The sequence below is a fragment of the Patagioenas fasciata genome, chromosome 27 (assembly GCF_037038585.1).
Source record: "Patagioenas fasciata isolate bPatFas1 chromosome 27, bPatFas1.hap1, whole genome shotgun sequence".
NCBI lineage: Eukaryota > Metazoa > Chordata > Aves > Columbiformes > Columbidae > Patagioenas > Patagioenas fasciata.
The window spans coordinates 4463038-4481192 of record NC_092546.1 but is presented as its reverse complement, the minus strand read 5'-3'; the positions used below and the strand labels follow the sequence as shown (position 1 = coordinate 4481192).

Sequence of the window (18155 nt, the reverse complement as noted above, 5' to 3'; positions counted from 1 at the left end):
TCTATCTGCATCTCTGGCCCGCTCACATGCCCCGTGTGCCCCGCCGCTGTGATTGATGAGCGATAGAGCAGGACAGAGGGCATGGCAGAGACGGGGGGGGTGCCACAGCCCCACAGCTGGTGATGAGGAGAGGTGTCCTGGGGTATTTTTGAGGTGTGATTTAGCACAAGGCGTATGAGCAGTGGCTGAGGGAGCTGGGGGGTTCAGCTGGAGAACAGGAGCTGAGGGGAGACCTTCTGATCTCTGAACTGCCTGAAAGGAGCTTGGAGCCAGGGGGGTCGGGCTCTGCTCCCCAGGAACAAGCGCCAGGAGCAGAGGAAACGGCCTCAAGTTGCGCCAGGGGAGGTTGAGGTTGGATCTGGGGAACAATTTCTTCCCCAAAGGGCTGTGGGGCATTGGAACAGGCTGCCCAGGGCAGTGCTGGAGTCACCATCCCTGGAGGGGTTTAAAAGGCGTTTAGATGAGGTTCTTAGGGATGTGGTTTAGTGCCAGAGTTGGGTTATGGTTGGACTTGATGATGCTGAGGGTCTCTTCCAACCGAAATGATTCTATGAGTCTATGATTTCTCCTGCAGTTTGGCTGCAGGACAAATCGTGTCCACCTGCTCCAAAGCACAGCGTCTCCGAGCTCTGCCAAGCCAGAGGTGATGCCTCCTTTTAATCCCTGGAGTACTTTTGATCTGGTTCACCTCAGTAGAAATCCCCCCAGAAGCTCTGGCTGAGGTCACTGCAGATTTTCTGGTTTAAATAAGCTAATTTGGGCTTGTAACCGCAGCCGAGTTTGGAATCAACTCGTTCTCTCCAGACACGGTGCTGCCAGCACAGGCGCTGCCCTGGTGCGGCGGCTCCGACCGCAGGGAGGTGTGTGCTGCTCGTCCTTCCTCCGCAGCACCCAGGTTTGGTTTAACCAGCCCCGTTTCCTCTGCCTGGTGCTGGCACCACACCCTGCCCCCTCCCCATGCTCAGCACCCCCGGCTGTGCACGCTGAGCCCCCCCGGTTCCTCCTGCCGTCCCCATGTGAACGTGGCAAGAAGCAGCTCCCGGCCGTGAGCCCCGTGCAAAGCAGCTCACGAGGGATTTTATGGGTCCTGCACAGGGTGCCCTGGGCCGGGGCTCTGGAGCAGCCTCGTGGTGTTGGTCACACCACAGTGACCACGGCTGGTTGTGCCGCACGGGGTGCAGGTGGTGGGGGCACCATCCAGCCCCTTCGCTCCTGGGGACGTGTTCGCTCACCGGAGATGCGGTTCCAGGGCAGAGGATGCCAGGGGAAGGCTGAGCTGGTGTTTGGGGACACAGCACCAAGCTAGTCCAGCCTCTCCAGCCCAAATCCCAGCCGCAGGGAGGGGGGCATCGCTTCTCTGGCAATCGCCGGTGACCGTCGTGTAAAGAGGCAGCGAGACTCGTGAGTTTGGTTTGACGCTCGCTCCAGGGGATGCTGAGGGCTGCGCGTCCCCAACCCTCCCATCCCATAGGCACCGAGCAGGGGGAACACTTGGTGCCAATCACTGCAGATCAGCCCAAAGGTCAAAGTCTCAAGCTTGTCACAAAGGAGGGGACACTACAGAGGACGGGGTCCGGGCTGGCCCACTCATGATGGGTTTGATTGGGATGACTTCCAAGTAATTATCTTTACTTTTTTGAGAGGTGGGAGGGCATTTTATGCAGCTGTTTGCTTTCTGTTTAATGTTTTTGCATCGAGGAAACACAAGTTTCTAAAGAAAAGCCACTTAAAGAAAAAAACATCAACAAAACTTTGCCATTTAAGGTCATGAATGTGGCCTAAAGGAGACGATCCTGAAACTTTCTGCTTTGTGTTCTTGTTTTCCTTTCAAACCCAGAGATGCACCACAGAGACCTTTCCCCCATCACCACCACCCAGTTGCAACAAAGTGATGCTGAGGCACAACAGCTGTGCCCGGGTGATTGTTGGAGCACTGTGAAGGGCCAAATCTCCAGGTTGGCCCAAGTTGGAGGGGTCTTGCTGGCTCTTCCCAGCTCCTCTGGGGTGCATCCAGCCACATTGGGGACCGGGATGTGCCCCTGGACAGACAAGAGACCAAAGCCAGGAAACACAACCAGGAGCGATCAGTCATTTTCAAACGAGCACAACTCCACCCTTCCTGGAGCAGAAAAACACCTCTGGGTGAATGGATGCTGCTGCTGGGCTGTGCTGGGGCCACGCAGCGGGGACACAATGGCCTTATGGGGCAGCAATGGGGACACCAGCTGCCCGTGAGCCAACCTGGGGGTCACCAGGCTGGACCCTCCCTCAGGCAGAGTTCTCCATCTCTTCTTCATCAGAACATACACCAGTTTTAACCAGGATGGTGCAGCAGCGCAGCAGGAAAACCTCAACAGAAGTCATCGCTATTTTATCTTGTGTTTGTAGCTCGCTGCTTTTCCCCCGTCGCTGCTCGTGGCCCCCGCGGTTCGGAGCTGGATGCCCTGCAGGGAGCAGCGGGCTGGGCAGGGCTGACTGGGCGTGATGGTGCTGGGCTCCAGGCTGCTCCGGCCCCTGGGCACCCCATTTGTGTGCAGACAAACTCTTCCCTTGGGGGCCAAGGTGCTTTTCCCTTCCCCTTGGCCTGGGCAGAGCAGGCTATGGAGGCTCCAGGGCTCCTGCTGCTCAGCACCCAAGAGCACCCACTACGGCCACGGCTCCGGCAGAGGGTTCGGGGGCTGCAGCTGCCCCCAGAGCTCCCTTGGTCCTCGCAAGCTCAGCACTCAGCAGCTACCAGGCAGTTTCAAGTGTGTCGTGGTCTTGATCTGAAGGAAAGAGATGAGAAACGTTGCAGGACAGGGTGGCCCTCCCCAGCCCCCCTGCATCGCAAAGAAAGACAATCTGAACTGAAACAGCAGCAAAGGAGAAGTATCAAGATAAAGCCCAGGCTGGCTCTGTGCTGATAGCACGGGGAGCCGCTGCAGATCAACAGGAACTCTCCCCAGGCGGCTGCTCGGGGAAGCGGGGCCTCATTTGCCCCCATGGAGATGGGGATCCCACCCCAGGTCCGGCAGCAGCAGCTCTGCGGGGATGTGGGGCCGGGTTTGTCCCCCCAGCGAGGTCCCACTCTGCACACACAGGAGGAGATACAAGTCCCCCCGGGGTCATCTGCTGACTTTATCAGCATGAGTTTCTTTCCACGCTGCTGATAGAAAAGCCCAAACCACCAGCTGAAAGGGTGAACGTGGAGGATGGAGCCCTGAGTTTGGAGGAGAACAGCTCTTGCTTGCACACGACTTCCCGCAGCAGGAGCCTCTTTGGCATTTTCCACTTGTCCAGGCTGGGATCTCTCCGCTCATCAAGCAGTGAATGGACTCCCAGGATGGAAGAAATCACTGATTCTGCTCTCAGCCTGGGGACCTGTCCCTGGCTTTGTGCCAGCCCGAAAGCAGAAAGCAGGGCAGAGTCTCCGCTGTGATCCCGAGTTGAAAGGTGCTCCGTCTTTCTTTTCTCTATGCTGCTTTGCAGCTGTTTTGGGTGGGGTCCACCCTGCACAGAAACGCGGTTGGTGTTGTAACTTCCCTTTTGCCACTTTGGTAGGTAGAAGTCTCACTTATTTAGCACGAGGAGCCCTCCCCGCTACCTGCTCTGTGCAGCTGGAGAGCACCGGGGCTGCTGAACCTCCCTCGGGCAGCGGGAGCCTTGCCGGTCATGACAGGTGAGTCAGAGGCAAATTCAACAGCTGCGGTTGGGAATGGTGCGGTGCGAGACTTTCTCTCCAGGCAAGAGGTCAATGGCAGGCATTAGCATCACAGTGATGCCAGGACTCCTGGCTTCTGGTCTCCATGCACGCCACGCGCCTTCTGCAGTGCCAGGCAAGCGGCAGCAGCGCTGTGTCTGCTTCCCCGCCTGTGACCTGGACAGAGGGACAACCCTGGTGCATCTCCAGAGGGTGCCTGGAGAGCTGGAGGTGGAGGGTGCAGCGTCAGGGCCCACGCAGGGCCTGGACCGGCTGCTTTTCTTTGAGCTGGGTGTAGCTGAGCCCCAGCTTGAGACACGCAGGTGACAGGGCAGGACATGGACGGACGTGTCCCGTGAGGCTGGCGGGAGCTGGGCCTGCGGAGGAGCTCACGGGGGTGAGAGCACGGAGCTTATGGAGCTTCCTCCTGGCTGAGGATGGAGCTGGGCGCGGGTGGCGCATGGGGCAGGTGATGAAGAAGCAGTTGCTCTCTGCTCAGAGGTAAATTTAACCCTGCCAAAGGCAAAGCACTGAGTGTCTTAGGCTGTCTGGGTGCTTCCACTAGCACTTTGTTCAGCCCAACACTCTACCCAGCAAGGTGGGAGGTGTTAACCTGTTCAGCCCAGCCTGCCCTGGTTCAAAGAGGAGCTGGACACGTTATTTCATTCATGTCCCACCTTCACAACCGCAGCCAGACCCGTCCTGAGAAGTGATGGCAGCTGTTAGAAACGATGTCAATACTCTAGCTCACAACAGGAAACGTTATTAAACAACAGGAAGCCCAGGCGTACGCGTGGCCTTACAAAACACCTCACCCTGCTCTCCCATCTCTCCTGCAGCGCTGCGAGGCTGGCAGACGGGGCTCTGACATCCGCACCCCGGGCACTGCTCTGCTCCAGACCCACCTCAACCCTTCCTGCATCCTGCATCCCTCGGCTCAGAAGATGGATGCTCCAGAGCTGAGCTGGCTGGTGAATCACTCACTTCGCTTTCCACTGGGCTCTGCTCAATATTCTGAGCTCAGACTTGACGGGAAGGGCTCCTGCCTGCAGCTGACTGCCATGAGGAACGTGAACATCATCCTGCAGCACTACAACTTCACAGGCAAGCTGACCAACCGGCACTCTGGGGACGAGGGCATGGGTCTCATCCGCACCACCTTCGTCATCGTCAGCTGCTTCATCATCCTGGAGAACCTGCTGGTGCTGCTGGCCATCCTGCGCTGCCTGCGGGCCCGCCGCTGGGTCTACTCCTGCATTGCCAGCATCACCGTGAGCGACCTGCTTGCAGGGATCGCCTACCTTTCTAATCTCTGCCTCTCGGGCAAGAAGACCTTCCAGCTCTCACCCCAGCTCTGGTTCCTGCGGGAAGGCATCCTCTTCGTCGCGCTGGCTGCCTCCACCTTCAGTTTGCTGGTGACGGCCATCGAGCGCTACAGTGCCATGGTGAGGCCGATCGCTGAGAACGAAGCCAGCAAGACCCTGCGCTTACGGGGCCTGATCGTGTCCTGCTGGCTGCTGGCCTTGGTCATCGGGCTGCTGCCGCTGCTGGGCTGGAACTGCCTCTGCGACTTCAACGCCTGCTCCGTCCTCCTGCCTCTCTACGCCAAGAACTACATCCTTTTCTCCGTAGTCATGTTCAGCATCATCCTCCTGGGGATCATCGGCCTTTATATCTCCATCTTCCAGCTGGTCCAGGCCAGTTCTAAGCAAACCAGCTCCCGGCACAGCCGCAAACGGTCCCTGCGCTTGCTCAAGACTGTGCTGATGATCCTGGGCGCCTTCATTATCTGCTGGAGCCCCCTCTTTGTCCTGTTGCTCTTTGACGTCTTCTGTGAGACCCAGACCTGCAAACACCTGCACAGCCTGGACTGGACCTTGGCTCTGGCCATGCTCAACTCGGCCATCAACCCCGTCATTTACTCTCTGCGGAGCGTGGAGGTTCGCCGGGCCGTGGGGAGCCTGCTGTGCTGCTGCTGTGTCAGGATCGGGCTTTGCAAGCCCGGGAGCTGCGTGGTCATCACGGACATCAACTCCGGCTCGTCCACAGAGAGCTCCCTGCGCTACCGCGAGAGCTTCCGCAGCTCGGTGGCGCTGAACGCCCGGCCCAGGGCTCCCCTCTCCAGCAACTCCAGCATGATGAGCAACCTCCCCAGCCTCTGAGGGGCCGCAGGGAGGGCAGGGGGAGCCACACAGCCCAGCAGGACCTCACACTGCTGGGGCTGGCCTGGCAGAACTGGAGCCTACGTGCACCTCAGGCTGAGCAGGCGCAGCCTGGCTCGGTCGTTAACTGTGGTTTCCAGCCCCGTCACACCGGGATGTTCTGCACGTGGGGGCAGCACCGGGGTGTGCGTTGCTCCTGGGGTGTGAGGGAAGGACAGGGGCACATCTTGGGACAACTGTTGTGCTTGGTGGACCCTGCTCTGTGTGTGTGTGTGTGTGTAGATGCTGTATGTGCCCAGATGAGGGTATTTTGCCCCAACCAGCCTACCCCCAGCCTCTTAGAATCACAGAATATTTTGTGTTGAAGGGACCATTAAAGCCCATCCAGTTCCATCCCTGCTCATGGCCTTAACACCGTGTCAGCAGCAGGAAAGAACCAAGGAGAACTTCACCAAGACACCTCGGTGCCGGGACATCAATCACTCGTGCCAAGGCAGAACCAGAACAAGAGCAACTGGAACTGGGACCCCAAATCCTGCCGGCAGCAGTGGGTTGTAAAACAGGAGAAGAGGTGGTGCGACTAGGATGGAGCAGGGAGATAATGACGACCCAGGTGGAGCTGGACTCCGTGGTGCTGCTAATGAGACACAGAGGTCTGGGATTCCTCTTTGTGCCAGGGGAAATCATCAGGGACGCTGCTACGGAGCACACCTGGAAGAAAAGGGCTTGTTGCACTCTGCATCTCCCAGGACAAGGCCTGTTGCTTTATCACAGAATGGTTTGTGCTGAAGGGACCTTCCCAGCTCATCCAGTGCCATGACAGGGACATCTTCACCAGCTCAGGGTGCTCAGAGCCCCGTCCAGCCTGGCCTGGGGTGTCTCCAGGGATGGTTCATCCACCACCTCTCTGCCCAACCTGGGCCAGGCTCTCACCACCCTCAGGGCCAACGATTCCTTCCTCATGTTCAGCCTGAATCCCCCTCCTTTAGTTTAAAACCATCACCCCTTGTCCTATCACAACAGGGCCAGACAGCGACCCGGTGCAGCCCGAAGGCGCCGCCAGCTTGCGCCCAGCTCTCCGCTCCGCTGCGATCAGCGGGAACAGCACCGAACACGCGAGCGCTGCGGGAGCAGCTCCTGACAACTTAAACCCCGCTGTCCTGGGCCCTACGCAGGGGTGCCGAGCACCCAGCCCCTTTGTTTCGCAATAAATCTGGGTGCCCAGAACCGCCCGCGTGGTTTGATGTGGTTGATCTGCCCGCCCGGGGTGGGCGGGGCTGGGGGGCGGGGCCTGCGCCACCGCTGCGCGCGCCCCCTGCAGGCCGCGCAGGGCGCCCCGCGTCGCCGCTTCGGCCGCCGCGCCTACAACTCCCAGCGGCCCTTGCGGGAGACGCGGCCGGTGCGTGCGTGGCTGCGTCGTGCGTGCGTGCGTCGTGCGTGCGTGCGTCGTGCGTGCGGTGCGCGCCGGTGAAGCGGCCGGGGGACGGGAGCTGCGGCGATGCTGGAGGAGGCGGGTGAGGTGCTGGAGTCGGTGCTCAAGGCTTCGTGCCTGCCGCTCAGCTTCCTGCTCTTCGTGCCCGCGGTGCTGCTGCTCCTGGGCCCGCCGCCCGCGGCCGAGGCCGCCCACGAGTTCACGGTGTACCGCATGCAGCAGTACGAGCTGGGCGGGCAGGCCTACGGTGAGACACTGCACGGCCCGGCCGGGATCGGCCAGGCCCCGGGCCTCCGGGAGGGGGATCCTGCCAGCGGCCCGCTTCACGGCCCGTGGGCCCGGGGAGGAGCCCAGGATAGGCCGCGAAGCCGCAGGCGGCCCCGGGAGGGCGACCCGGGCCTGGGGAGGCGGCAGGAGGGCCCGGGGAGGCGGCAGGAGGGCTCAGGCCCAGCCCCAGGCAGGCCGCAGATGGGCCTCACGTCTCAGCATGAGCAGGAGGCTGCCAGGAGCTCCCACGTGGTGACCGAGGTGTCCGAGGACCCCGCCGTGTCATTGCGTGTGGGCTGGGCCCTGTGCTGCAGGTGGTCCAGCTGCAGCCCTCTCGTGTACCGGGGAACTTGGTCATAACCTCAGTTTTGTTCTCTTGCCATTGACAGGTTGATTCTTCGTTGTTCTTCATTGTCTCAGCAATGTCTGTTGTTCCAGTGTCTCCTCATTTGAGAGTCTTTTACAGTTCTTCCTTTATGCTACTGTTGAGCTCCGGTTCCTTTGTTCTGTTGCTTCCAGGCTGTTGATTGTGCAACACCTTTCACCGAGTCAGAAACACAACCTGTTCTGCGAATCACTGAAGTGCTGTAACCCTCAGCCTCCACGCCCCTGTGCTCACTAACGCAGGCCTGCGTGGCGGTGAGGGGGAGGACTGGAGGGTGGTTGAGGCTGTGAAGTGCTGGAGTCCAGCCCGGCAGGACGTGGCTGGACAGATGTTGCTCTGATTGATGCAAGGAAAAAAATCACAGGTCTCTCTTCCTTCTTGGACAAAGGGAAAGAGAAGAACGTAGCTCTCTGCAGGTCGTGGCTGCTCTGGAGTTCATCAGACTGTCACCAGGACTGTTGTGAGAAGGAGCTAGGCCCAAGCAAAGGGGATGTGATGAAATCACTTACAAACCCCACTTACAAACCCTCTTGCTGTTGTCTCCTCGCAGGCACCAGGAGCGCGGTGCTTAACACAGAAGCCCGCACTGTAGAAGCGGATGTGCTGAGCCGCCGCTGCGTGATGATGCGGCTGGTGGATTTCTCCTACGAGCAGTACCAGAAGGCTCTCCGCCAGTCAGCGGGCGCTGTGGTGATCATCCTGCCGCGATCCATCTCTTCTGTCCCACAGGACGTTGTAAGGGTAAAAAAAATGTTCCCTTTCTCTTCTGATGGGAGATATGGTTGAGAGGGAGAGAGGCTTGGGTTGCTGCAGGACTGGAAGCTGTTGTAATGCACAACAAATCATATTCTAATTTTAAAGTTTGCCTTTCTCTGCTTTGGTTGTTAATTTTTTACTGCCCTCCTGCATTTTTAGCAGATGATAAGTTTGTGTCTCGCTTAAATCATCAGCAATTCATGGAGATAGAGCCGGAAATGCTCGCGATGGAAACCATTGTGCCAGTCTACTTTGCGGTGGAAGATGAAGAGCTGCTGTCTATCTATGAACAAACACGGGCTGCTTCTGCGTCACAGGGTTCTGCCTCGGCTGCAGAAGGTGGGTTCTAACACGTGGGGGAAAGGCTGAGAGGAGGACAGGCCTGATCCCAGCTCTGGGAGCAGTCTGCTGCGTCTCGCACCGTGGACCGGTGTTGTGTTGCTTGCATGTTTATTCTTTGTTAAAGTGCTTTGAAACGTAATGGAAGAAAAACACAGTTAAAGATAGAGTATTACTTGACTATATTTGGAAATACGGTGGCATGGAGTTGAGTTCTCAGCTTCACACTGTTATGAGTAAGATAGGGAATCCAGCTCGGGTTAAAAACAACACCGAAGGTGTTAAATGACTATGGTGTGTGGGTAGATGCTGAAGCTTTTTGTCTGACCACAAGTCATTTCAGTGCTTCCATGTATTCCCCTGTAAATAGCTTTACTATCTTACCAGCCTACTGCTCATGATTCATTTTAGGACTGCTGGAGGAAAGTTTTTGGTTTAGCCAGCACAAAATATGGGGATTTCAGGACAGAATGAAAATTTGCGGTCACCAGGATTCCGTGTCAATGCATAAACGCAAGCAACGGTTGAAAAGGCTTAAATGGTTTAAAGCTGGTCTCTCCAGAGCACAGTTAGCAAGGGAAATAAAGGGACAAAACTTTCCCAGGCATACATTGTAGGGCTTTGGTGGTTTTTTTTCAGTTCTGCTGCACACAGCAACTGCCAATGGCTTCCAGATGGTGACCAGCGGGGCTCAGAGCAAAGCCATCAATGACTGGCTCATCCCCAGCGTGGAGGTGAGTTGTGTTTGGGTTCAAACTGGCGGCGTTGTGGGATGCCTCTTTTATCAGGACTTCAGCAGACGTTTGGACTGATGGAGAAGTTGGGGGAGTCTCAGCTGGGTTAGTGTTTGATGTCCTTAGAGCTGAGGCTGCTGCAGATTCAGGCGTGGAGAAGTTGGGCTGTCTTTGTACGGCTGAACTGAGGCAATGCTGGGTGACACCGATGTCTTTCTGTCTTTCCTCTGCAGGGAAGGCTCTCGGGGCTGGGTGGAGAGGACCTGCCCACCGTTGTGATCGTTGCCCATTACGACTCTTTTGGAGTGGCTCCAGTGAGTATTCTTCCTTCCTGCAGCTCTCTGTTCCTGTCTTTTCTCTCATGTGGCCTGTGCCCCTGTGGTGTTTCTTGGCCTTAAAGACCCGGGGCAGTTAGAAGTGAAGTGTGGTGGCGTGCTGTCTTCAGGATTGTTGTGGTACATGAGAGCGGGGTTGTTACCTTGTCTCTGCCCCCTTCATCCTGCAGTGGCTGTCGCACGGCGCTGACTCCAACGGCAGCGGTGTCTCGGTGCTGCTGGAACTGGCCAGGCTGTTTTCCCGACTCTACACCTACAGACGTACCCATGCTGGGTAAGAAACTGCCCTGTTCTCGGTGGAATGTGTGTAGCTGAGATCAGGGAAGAACAGCTTTTGCTCCAGACCTGTAGGGTGTTGCAAGGAGTCCTTTACTCCCTTTGCTCCCCTCTGAGTACGGCTGCAGTTAATCGCCAAGCTCCTTCCTTTGGTTTCTTTGCCATAGCTCTGCTCAAGCTTGGGAACAAGTGGAAGGGCTGGTGTGGGGAGCAGATTCCATCCTCAAGCACGGGGAACTCCCCCTCTTCACCCCATCCCCTTTACATTAGTATGTGGCACATAGGAAGTGTTTTTAATGGGCAGTTTGCCTTGAATGTCAGGTGCCAGCTCTTGTGATTTCACCCACCTCCGAGGCTGAGTACGGGAGTTCTGTAGCCATGGAGTGCAGTGTGCTGACACTTTTCTGTCTTCTTTGATGGGCAGGTATAACTTGCTGTTCTTTGCATCTGGAGGTGGCAAGTTCAATTACCAAGGAACCAAGCGGTGGCTGGAAGACAATTTGGACCACACTGGTGAGTAAGGCGCTGGCATTCCAGCACGGTCTGCGGCAAGGCCTCTGTTAATACGATTGTGCTGTGTCTTGTGATTGTGCTAAGTGTCTTGTATGTAAGAATCTCCTTGTGTGGGCCATGATGTTTTGGGATGGAAGTCCCAGCACAAAGCATAGCAATAAAGGTGTGGATTTTTCTGTTGCAGATTCCAGCCTGCTTCAGGACAACGTAGCATTTGTTCTCTGCCTTGATACTCTGGGCCGAGGCAATACCCTTCATCTCCATGTCTCAAAGCCTCCCAAGGAGGGGACCTTGCAGCATGCGTTTCTGAGAGAACTGGAGATGGTAATGAAAAGCACATTGGGGAGATGGGAAGTTGGGACTTACTGTGGGGAGCCGCAGCTTTCCAGGAGTGCAGTAAAGGGCTGAAGAGGTGAAGAAAGGGTGTGCCATTGAAATATTTCATGTGTTGTTCACAGTCACTTGATTTGAAGTGCAGACAATTCCTCATGTCTCAGTCCCAAATAAAGCAGACTAGATCTGCTGCGTTTTCCACTGTGCTCCCTTATGGCTCCTTGCTTGCAAAAACTACCCAGCTGATTTCTGTAGTGGCATTAAACCAGTGTTTTTTGACGGTACACCAGCTATTTAATGACAGTAACCACACCTTTGAGGTGGAAGGGTATTTACCTTCCGGAAAACAAAAAAATTGAGTCTAGGTGGACTGGGCAGTGCAAGATTTGACTATGCAACAGGCAGCGTGACACCCTGGATGGCTTGTCCTTTCCCTCAGGTTGTTGCCAGCCAGTTCCCAGAGGTGAAGTTTTCCATGGTGCACAAGAAGATAAACTTGGCCGAGGACATGCTGGCGTGGGAGCACGAGCGCTTTGCCATCCGCCGCCTGCCGGCCTTCACCATCTCCCATCTGGAGAGCCACCGGGACAGCCTGCGCAACAGCATCATGGACAGGAGGTCAGGGGCGCTGGGGGGAAGCTGCAGCCAAAATCCAGCTTGTAAACACCAATTGGCTTCGTGACTGCTTGTGCTGTTCCTATGGTCAGAGTGTGGCTGAAAAAACACTGGGAGTTGGGCTGTGGATTCAGGGCTGTGCTCGATGCGGTGAAAACGGGCGGTTTCTAGAAGAAGCTGGTCCCGTTGACAAGTCCATAATCCCCTCTTTTGCTTTAGGGCACGAATAGACACTAAGGCACTAACCAGGAACACGAGGATCATTGCTGAGGCTTTGACAAGGGTCATCTACAACCTGACAGACAAGGTAAGAGCCACCATTGTGCAGTGCTGGCCAAACTCACCCTGCCCAGCTGAGCGTGCCCTCATGTGCCTGTTTGTTGTTTTTTCCCTTGCAGGGAGCACCTGCAGATCTGCAGATCTTCACAGATCAGATGGTGAGCACCGTGCGTTTTTGTAACCTGTGGGGAGAAGGAATTGGGTCTGGGAGACATCTCAGTGTGTGTGTGGTTGACTCCCTTGCTTTGGTGGTATTTTTCTGCAGCAGATCCAGGAGGAACAACTGGAGTCCGTGATGGACTGGCTGAGCAGTCAGCCCCGGGCTGCCCAGCTGATTGATAAAGACAGCACCTTCCTCAACACCTTAGAATATTGTATGGGTCGCTACCTGAAGGATGTCAAACAGCATCATGTGAAGGCAGACAAACGGTAAGAAAGAAGATGAAAGAACCAGCCAGGGCACACAAGCTGGCGTCCTCCTGCAGTTAATTTTGGCTCTGAGCTGCAGCTTTTCTGGCTGCTTGGCGTGTAGCTGGAAGCGATTGCTCTTTTCTGCTCTCCTGTCAGTTTTGGTTCATGCTGTTCTCCCAGAAAAAGCTCTTTATCATTCCTCACAGCACAGTGCTGAGTCTCGGCAGCTCCCTCTGTCTGCAAGGCTTGTTCTTTCACTGTTACTGTTCCACCCTTCCCACTGTGGGTCTTGGTTCTCTCTGAAAATATTCAAGTATCTGAGAAAGCCTTTTTTAATTACAAGAAATGCAGCTCCCATCCTGGCTGACCTGCTTGGGTTAAAGCGGTTCAGTGAACCCAGCGAGGCATCTTCCATGTGCCTCTTCCGAGACAGCCGAGCAGCGTGTGTTTCGGATTGTATCCTCGGGCTTCTGATTGTAGGAAAAGAGACACTTGGCAACTAAAATCAGTTCAAAACTGGTGTGCAGGGAGGTCACGCCAACCTGTCTGTGCTGTCGAGAAGTGTAACACGCTCTAAGGAATTCCTTCTTCTCACAGGGACCCTGAGTTTGTTTTCTATGACCAGCTGAAACAGGTGATGAACGCATACAGGTGAGGAATTCCCTTTGGGCTGTTGCGCTGTTGTCTCTCTCTGTGGCAACACTTTCTGCAGCAACTTAATGTGTTTGTTCTTTATTGCAGGGTCAAACCGGCCATCTTTGACCTCCTGCTGGCCGTCTGTATCGCAGCGTACCTTGGTGTTGCCTACGTTGCAGTGCAGGTAAAGAAGAGAAGCGGGAGATGGTTGTATTATTTCCTCGTTAATAACGTTAACTCCAGTAACTGGTGCTCACACAGGCCCAGGACAAAGGTGGAACGATAATGCCGCCTCGCTCTACAAGCAGCGATCCAAACGGGCTGGCTGGTTCGATGTGTATGTGTTGAGTATTGAAGACAATCTCTTGCCATCCCAGTGCAAAACTATGTGCTAGAGCCCCTTCTTTTGGTGAAGGATGCACATAACCCTCTTGTTAAGCTCTTTTGGTTTTGTAACAGCTTCAGACTGAAACTTCTCAAAGTAACTAAGATCTCCTGTAATGTTAAAGGCTTGCAGCTTGGAGCATTAGGAGATCCTTCTGATATCTGAACTTGGGATGCAGCTTAGAAATGCATCTTCAGGGGGGTTTTTGTGATTGTTTGTCATTACAAATTATTTGGAGCCTGGATCTTCTTGTATCTATCAAATATCTGAAGGAGCTGTTAACAAATCAAAATGCAATTAATCAAAAGAGGAATTAAGTGAATTTCTAAGTCACTGGTGAGCTGATGAAAGAGAAGATCCAGTTAAAGGACAGTCATTTGATTAGAATTTATAACGTCTCATGGTTACTTATTTTCCTTCTGTTCCAGCACTTTGGTCTTCTCTACAAGTTGATACAGAGGTTATCCATGAAAACCAAGCAGCAGTGACGCGAGTCGTCGCGGTACAGCAGCACTGAGCCATCGGTGAGCCCGTCAGGAACCTCCTGCTCCCACTGAACCCTGCTGTTTCCCTTCCTCTGTCTCCTCTTCGCTGCTCTAGAGAGGGGAGGAAGGCAGAAAGAGAATGAAATTCTAACTCTTGTGCGCCTTTTAAGCGCTTTTCTTCACCTTCTTGCACCATGTCTGTTTTCCTTTGCTTTTTTGGGGAGAGGTTCAGAGACTTCAGTAGTTCCCGCCGGTTGTTTAAACACCGAATGGCTGATTCTGAGCAGCTTCTCTGAGTGTAAAACCAAGTCCAGCACCTTCATGGACTCGTGTGCCCTCCAGCCAACTGGGAAGCTCAAACTGCAGAGTGTTGTGTTATCTCTGCCCAGCAAACAAGGACTCAGAGCAGTTTAAAAGAAAACAAAAAGTACACGTGCAAATTAAAGAGAATACTATGAGCGTGTTCTCTTCTAGCACCTCTTCCTTAAGTTCAGCGCCTGGCTTTAGGGAAGCGTGGTGAGTGTCTGCAGGAGGATCTTCCCTCCTAGGAGGTGCACTGTGAACGGTTCTGACTGTTGTTGCCAGAATGAGGAGAGGCTGTTAAAACGGGTTCCTCGTGTGAGGGTTCTTAGCAGGGCAGGTTCTCTCCTGTCTCTGTTGGAGGATGCGTTTTGCACTGGACTTGATTTCTCTTCAAGTTTTCAGTCCTTGAACAGTTTACAGCTGCCACCGCTCTGTGCTGAACTCTTGCTTGGTTTTCAAGGGGGGTTGTACAGCCTCAGTGCTGCAGGATCCTGTTCTGTGCTGTTCCGTGTATTCAATGAGGTGGTTATACCAAGAGCAGCTTCTGCTGAGCTCTGGCCTGTAATCCCTTCAGTCTTCACTCCTCAGTTTTCACTCCCAGATGGCTTCTGGAATTCGAGGTGTTTTCCCATGTTCACCTGCATCTCAGGGTCTCATTTCACGTTTTTCCGCTCTATTATTTCTGGAAACGCTGTTCCTGACCTGCATGTATGAACAAGTTCCCGAAGTGCTTGTTGCCGTCTGCTCGTGTGCCGCCCCCGGTGTGTGCGGAGGGAGGCAGGTCACTTAGCCATTAAAAAGCAAATCAAAACGTGAAGTTTTATGAATGTCATTTTAAACGTGGCTGTTTCTAGAGCTGTACCTAAGGGAACACACTCTCTCTGTTACTTTTCTCCTTGCACAAGCCTCGTGTTTAGCTTGCTGATGCTTCTGCTGCCAGTGCTGTGCGAAGATCGGGAGGACCAGGTAACCGGTTGCTCAGGCATTGTCATCGTCTTATGTTTAAGTCTTTCTTGAATTCCACCATCCAAAATAAGCAGGATACTTGTCACCACTTTCTGGTGAGAGCTGAATGCCTTTTCTGGGCAGTGTTGCACTTCGTTTACCCCCAAATTCTTCTGGAAAATATATCAAGATACTGACTACAAGTCCCAGGGTATTTTGGGAGATTCCTGATGGAATACTCCTGCTTGCCGCTCCACAGAATGAGTCCTTTCTGTAATTTGTTCTATGCACATGAGGTCTCTTCACAGACCACGCTGACTACCTCTTGCATTTAAAATAGCATCATCTACAGAGGCTGAAAAGCTCTCGTGGGTTTGAATGCTGGTGTCACCTTTTGTTTGCATGCGAGGAAAATTCAAGCCGAGCATCCTTGTCTATTCCACAGCCGCTGCGTGTGTGCCTGTTAGAAAAGGGGTGGTTGTGGCCTTGTCCTTTGGATGGGGACCAAAGCGCTGATTTCCATCCGTCTTTCATTGTTCCTCTGTAGCCTCCTTGGAATCCCCTCACCCCATGCCGTGTGCTTTCTGCTACTTTAAATGTGCAGCGCCTTGTTCTTTAAAGGGTCTTTTCTGTTCTGGGAGAGCATGCTGGTGGCAGCAGGTATACCACTGTAACACCAGCTACCCTGGTACCAAGCACTACATCAGCCCTACAGGGAAAAAATGCCTTTTTCTGATCTTTTGAGTGCTTATTTAAAATACAGCTCTGCATGCACTAAGTGTTTGTGACGCTCCGCTGCCAAATGAGTTTATGGTGACTTCAGAAATGGCTGGAAGATGAGCCGTGATTCTTTTCCAAGGACTGATGCTCTGCCCTTAGAGACCGTGGCTGTTGTGCTCTGGACTGTGAGGCCCAGAATGTCCATGGCACCGTGGCTATTGAAGAATTTCTCCATAGGTTCTGAGTATCTGGAAGTAGTTTCAGGGGCCTCCAGCTGCATCCCATGTTCCTGGTGTGTTACACTTGGAGAGGGAACGTTCCCTCCAATCCAGATTGCCTAACCAGGCTTAATTACTCCATTACTTCATTAAGAAAAATAGGAAACCCCCATGTTATTAACAATCCTGCTGCAGCCTGACTCCATGCATATAAAATTTATGGGTAATGGGCAAGAGAGATGAGAACAGGCCCAGAACATTCTTGCAGTGGAGGTAAAGCAGGAGAGTTCATGAACCTGAAGGGCACTTGGGATGGTTCATCGCACTCTCCCACACGAGGGTAATTTGTCCAATAATCCGATTGGATGCATTTTGCGTATCTCTAGCTGCCTGCCATATAAAGTAGTTTTTACGACAGATAAGTGTTTATGCTTTTGATCAAAGTGCATGTGCACTGCAATGTTACACACTCATATCTGAGATTGTTCCAGTTCTGAGGAGACTGGAATTGGACCGAGTGCCTGTCCTGGGAGTGAACTGAGTGCCCACGCTGCTGTTTCCTTCGGGAAGCTGACACAAGCTCGTGAATGTGCTCTGCTATTCTGCTGGGCTTGGAAAACAAAGAAACCCCAAGACAAAAGTGGTGATCCCTACTGCAGCAATTCTGTCACCAAGACAACAGGCGGAGGCAGGAATCTAACAGCTGCTCTGGGAAAATAAAAGTGCTCCACAAGCTGTGTGTAGCTGGTTCTTGTTGCTCCCATTTATCTGTCCTTTTATCAGGAGGAAGCAGCGTGGAAATGTATGTCCACATACACACGAGTGGCCAACAGTTGATGCTTCTAGCCATAAACCAATTTTCTGTGCCGTCTGTCTGGCTCTACCTGTTGCTATCAAAGTCTGCAGCTCACGACAATCTTGTTTTCCAACAGGACTTAAGCACTGAAGCTGTTCGTTCCCTCTGTCCACTCCCTGCAGGACTCATGGGGACTGTGACAAGTAGTTTGGACTCTTGTGGTTGATCCCCCACATAAGAGAAGTTGGTTCTTTGTTATGAAATAGTGACTACTGTGCAACATGAACTCCACCCTGTGTTAAGAGGAAAGACCCTGATGTGGGTTCCCCAGCTGGAGGAGCCACCACCGTATTTTTAGACATTTAAAACCACAGATACCCCCCCAAATTGTTGCGGGGTTTGTTGTTTGTTCCTTTGAAATCATGCACCATAACACCAGCCAGAATCTGGAGCTTCTCCTGCACCGTTTGCCTGTGCTGGGATTTGCATTTAAGAGCCATTCAGTCTTGCTGATGGGAATGATGGGGGTGCTACGATACGTCTTGATAAATTTGGCCTCTGGGTACTTGAGTGTGGGCTCCTGCTTGCTCACTGGAACCTGTTTAGTCTCCATTTGTAGTCATTGGGTATCAACTTCAAGGTTATCATATGGAATATTTGCAGCTCAGGAAGAAGAGGTGATTTATCTGGCAATGTTAACTCAATTATTTATCTCGTGTGTCCTGAAGAACAAATGTATATTGAGGTGGATATTTAAAAGCGAATAGAAAATTCAATGCAGTTGATTTACATTTCTTTCTGGCTATAAATGTAATAATATTTAAGTATTTTACCATTTTTCATTTCCTTAATTGTTTGTCCCTTTTTCCCCTTGGAAAAATAAAGCGATGGATGGATTTGTTGGAGAACTATTTGCTGCTGGAAGCTCAAAAAAATGGAGTTTCCTCGTGTTATTGGAAGGAATAGACCCCTGCAAAAAGGGAGAAAATGCATGCGTTTGAGTGCACCTGGTGCCTACACAAAGTAGCAAAAAGTGAAGTAGTAAAACAGCTACGGACCGTGAGCAAGACTCAGCACCTCGAGGTGGGCAGGTTGGCAGTTGTTGTGCTGAGGAAACAGCAGCATCAGTGCTGTGAAACCCGAGAGCAGGT

At 53.5% G+C, this 18155-nt stretch overlaps 2 protein-coding genes across 3 annotated transcripts; both read left to right on the top strand.

Annotated features, from left to right (window-relative positions):
* The first annotated feature begins 3567 nt into the window (after positions 1–3567).
* Positions 3568–7023, top strand: S1PR4 (sphingosine-1-phosphate receptor 4). The gene is made up of 2 exons (XM_065858465.2): positions 3568–3658; positions 4519–7023. The coding sequence occupies exon 2, from the start codon at positions 4624–4626 to the stop codon at positions 5839–5841; it is 1218 nt and encodes a 405-aa protein (XP_065714537.2). The 5' UTR covers positions 3568–3658; positions 4519–4623; the 3' UTR covers positions 5842–7023.
* A 266-nt stretch (positions 7024–7289) lies between these two features.
* NCLN (nicalin) lies at positions 7290–15142 on the top strand. 2 transcript variants are annotated; one of them, XM_065858318.2, is made up of 15 exons: positions 7290–7520; positions 8476–8666; positions 8876–9020; positions 9660–9754; positions 9988–10068; positions 10260–10363; positions 10790–10878; positions 11063–11202; positions 11651–11829; positions 12046–12133; positions 12225–12263; positions 12371–12534; positions 13114–13167; positions 13258–13336; positions 13966–15142. In XM_065858318.2, exons 1-15 carry the CDS (start codon positions 7340–7342, stop codon positions 14023–14025), a joined length of 1689 nt encoding a protein of 562 aa, XP_065714390.1. In that variant the 5' UTR covers positions 7290–7339; the 3' UTR covers positions 14026–15142. The 2 variants fall into 2 exon arrangements, with proteins under 2 accessions (XP_065714390.1, XP_071655680.1); XM_071799579.1 differs by lacking the exons at positions 13114–13167; positions 13258–13336; positions 13966–15142 and having other exon boundaries at positions 8476–8660; positions 12225–12530.
* Positions 15143–18155: the final 3013 nt, after the last annotated feature.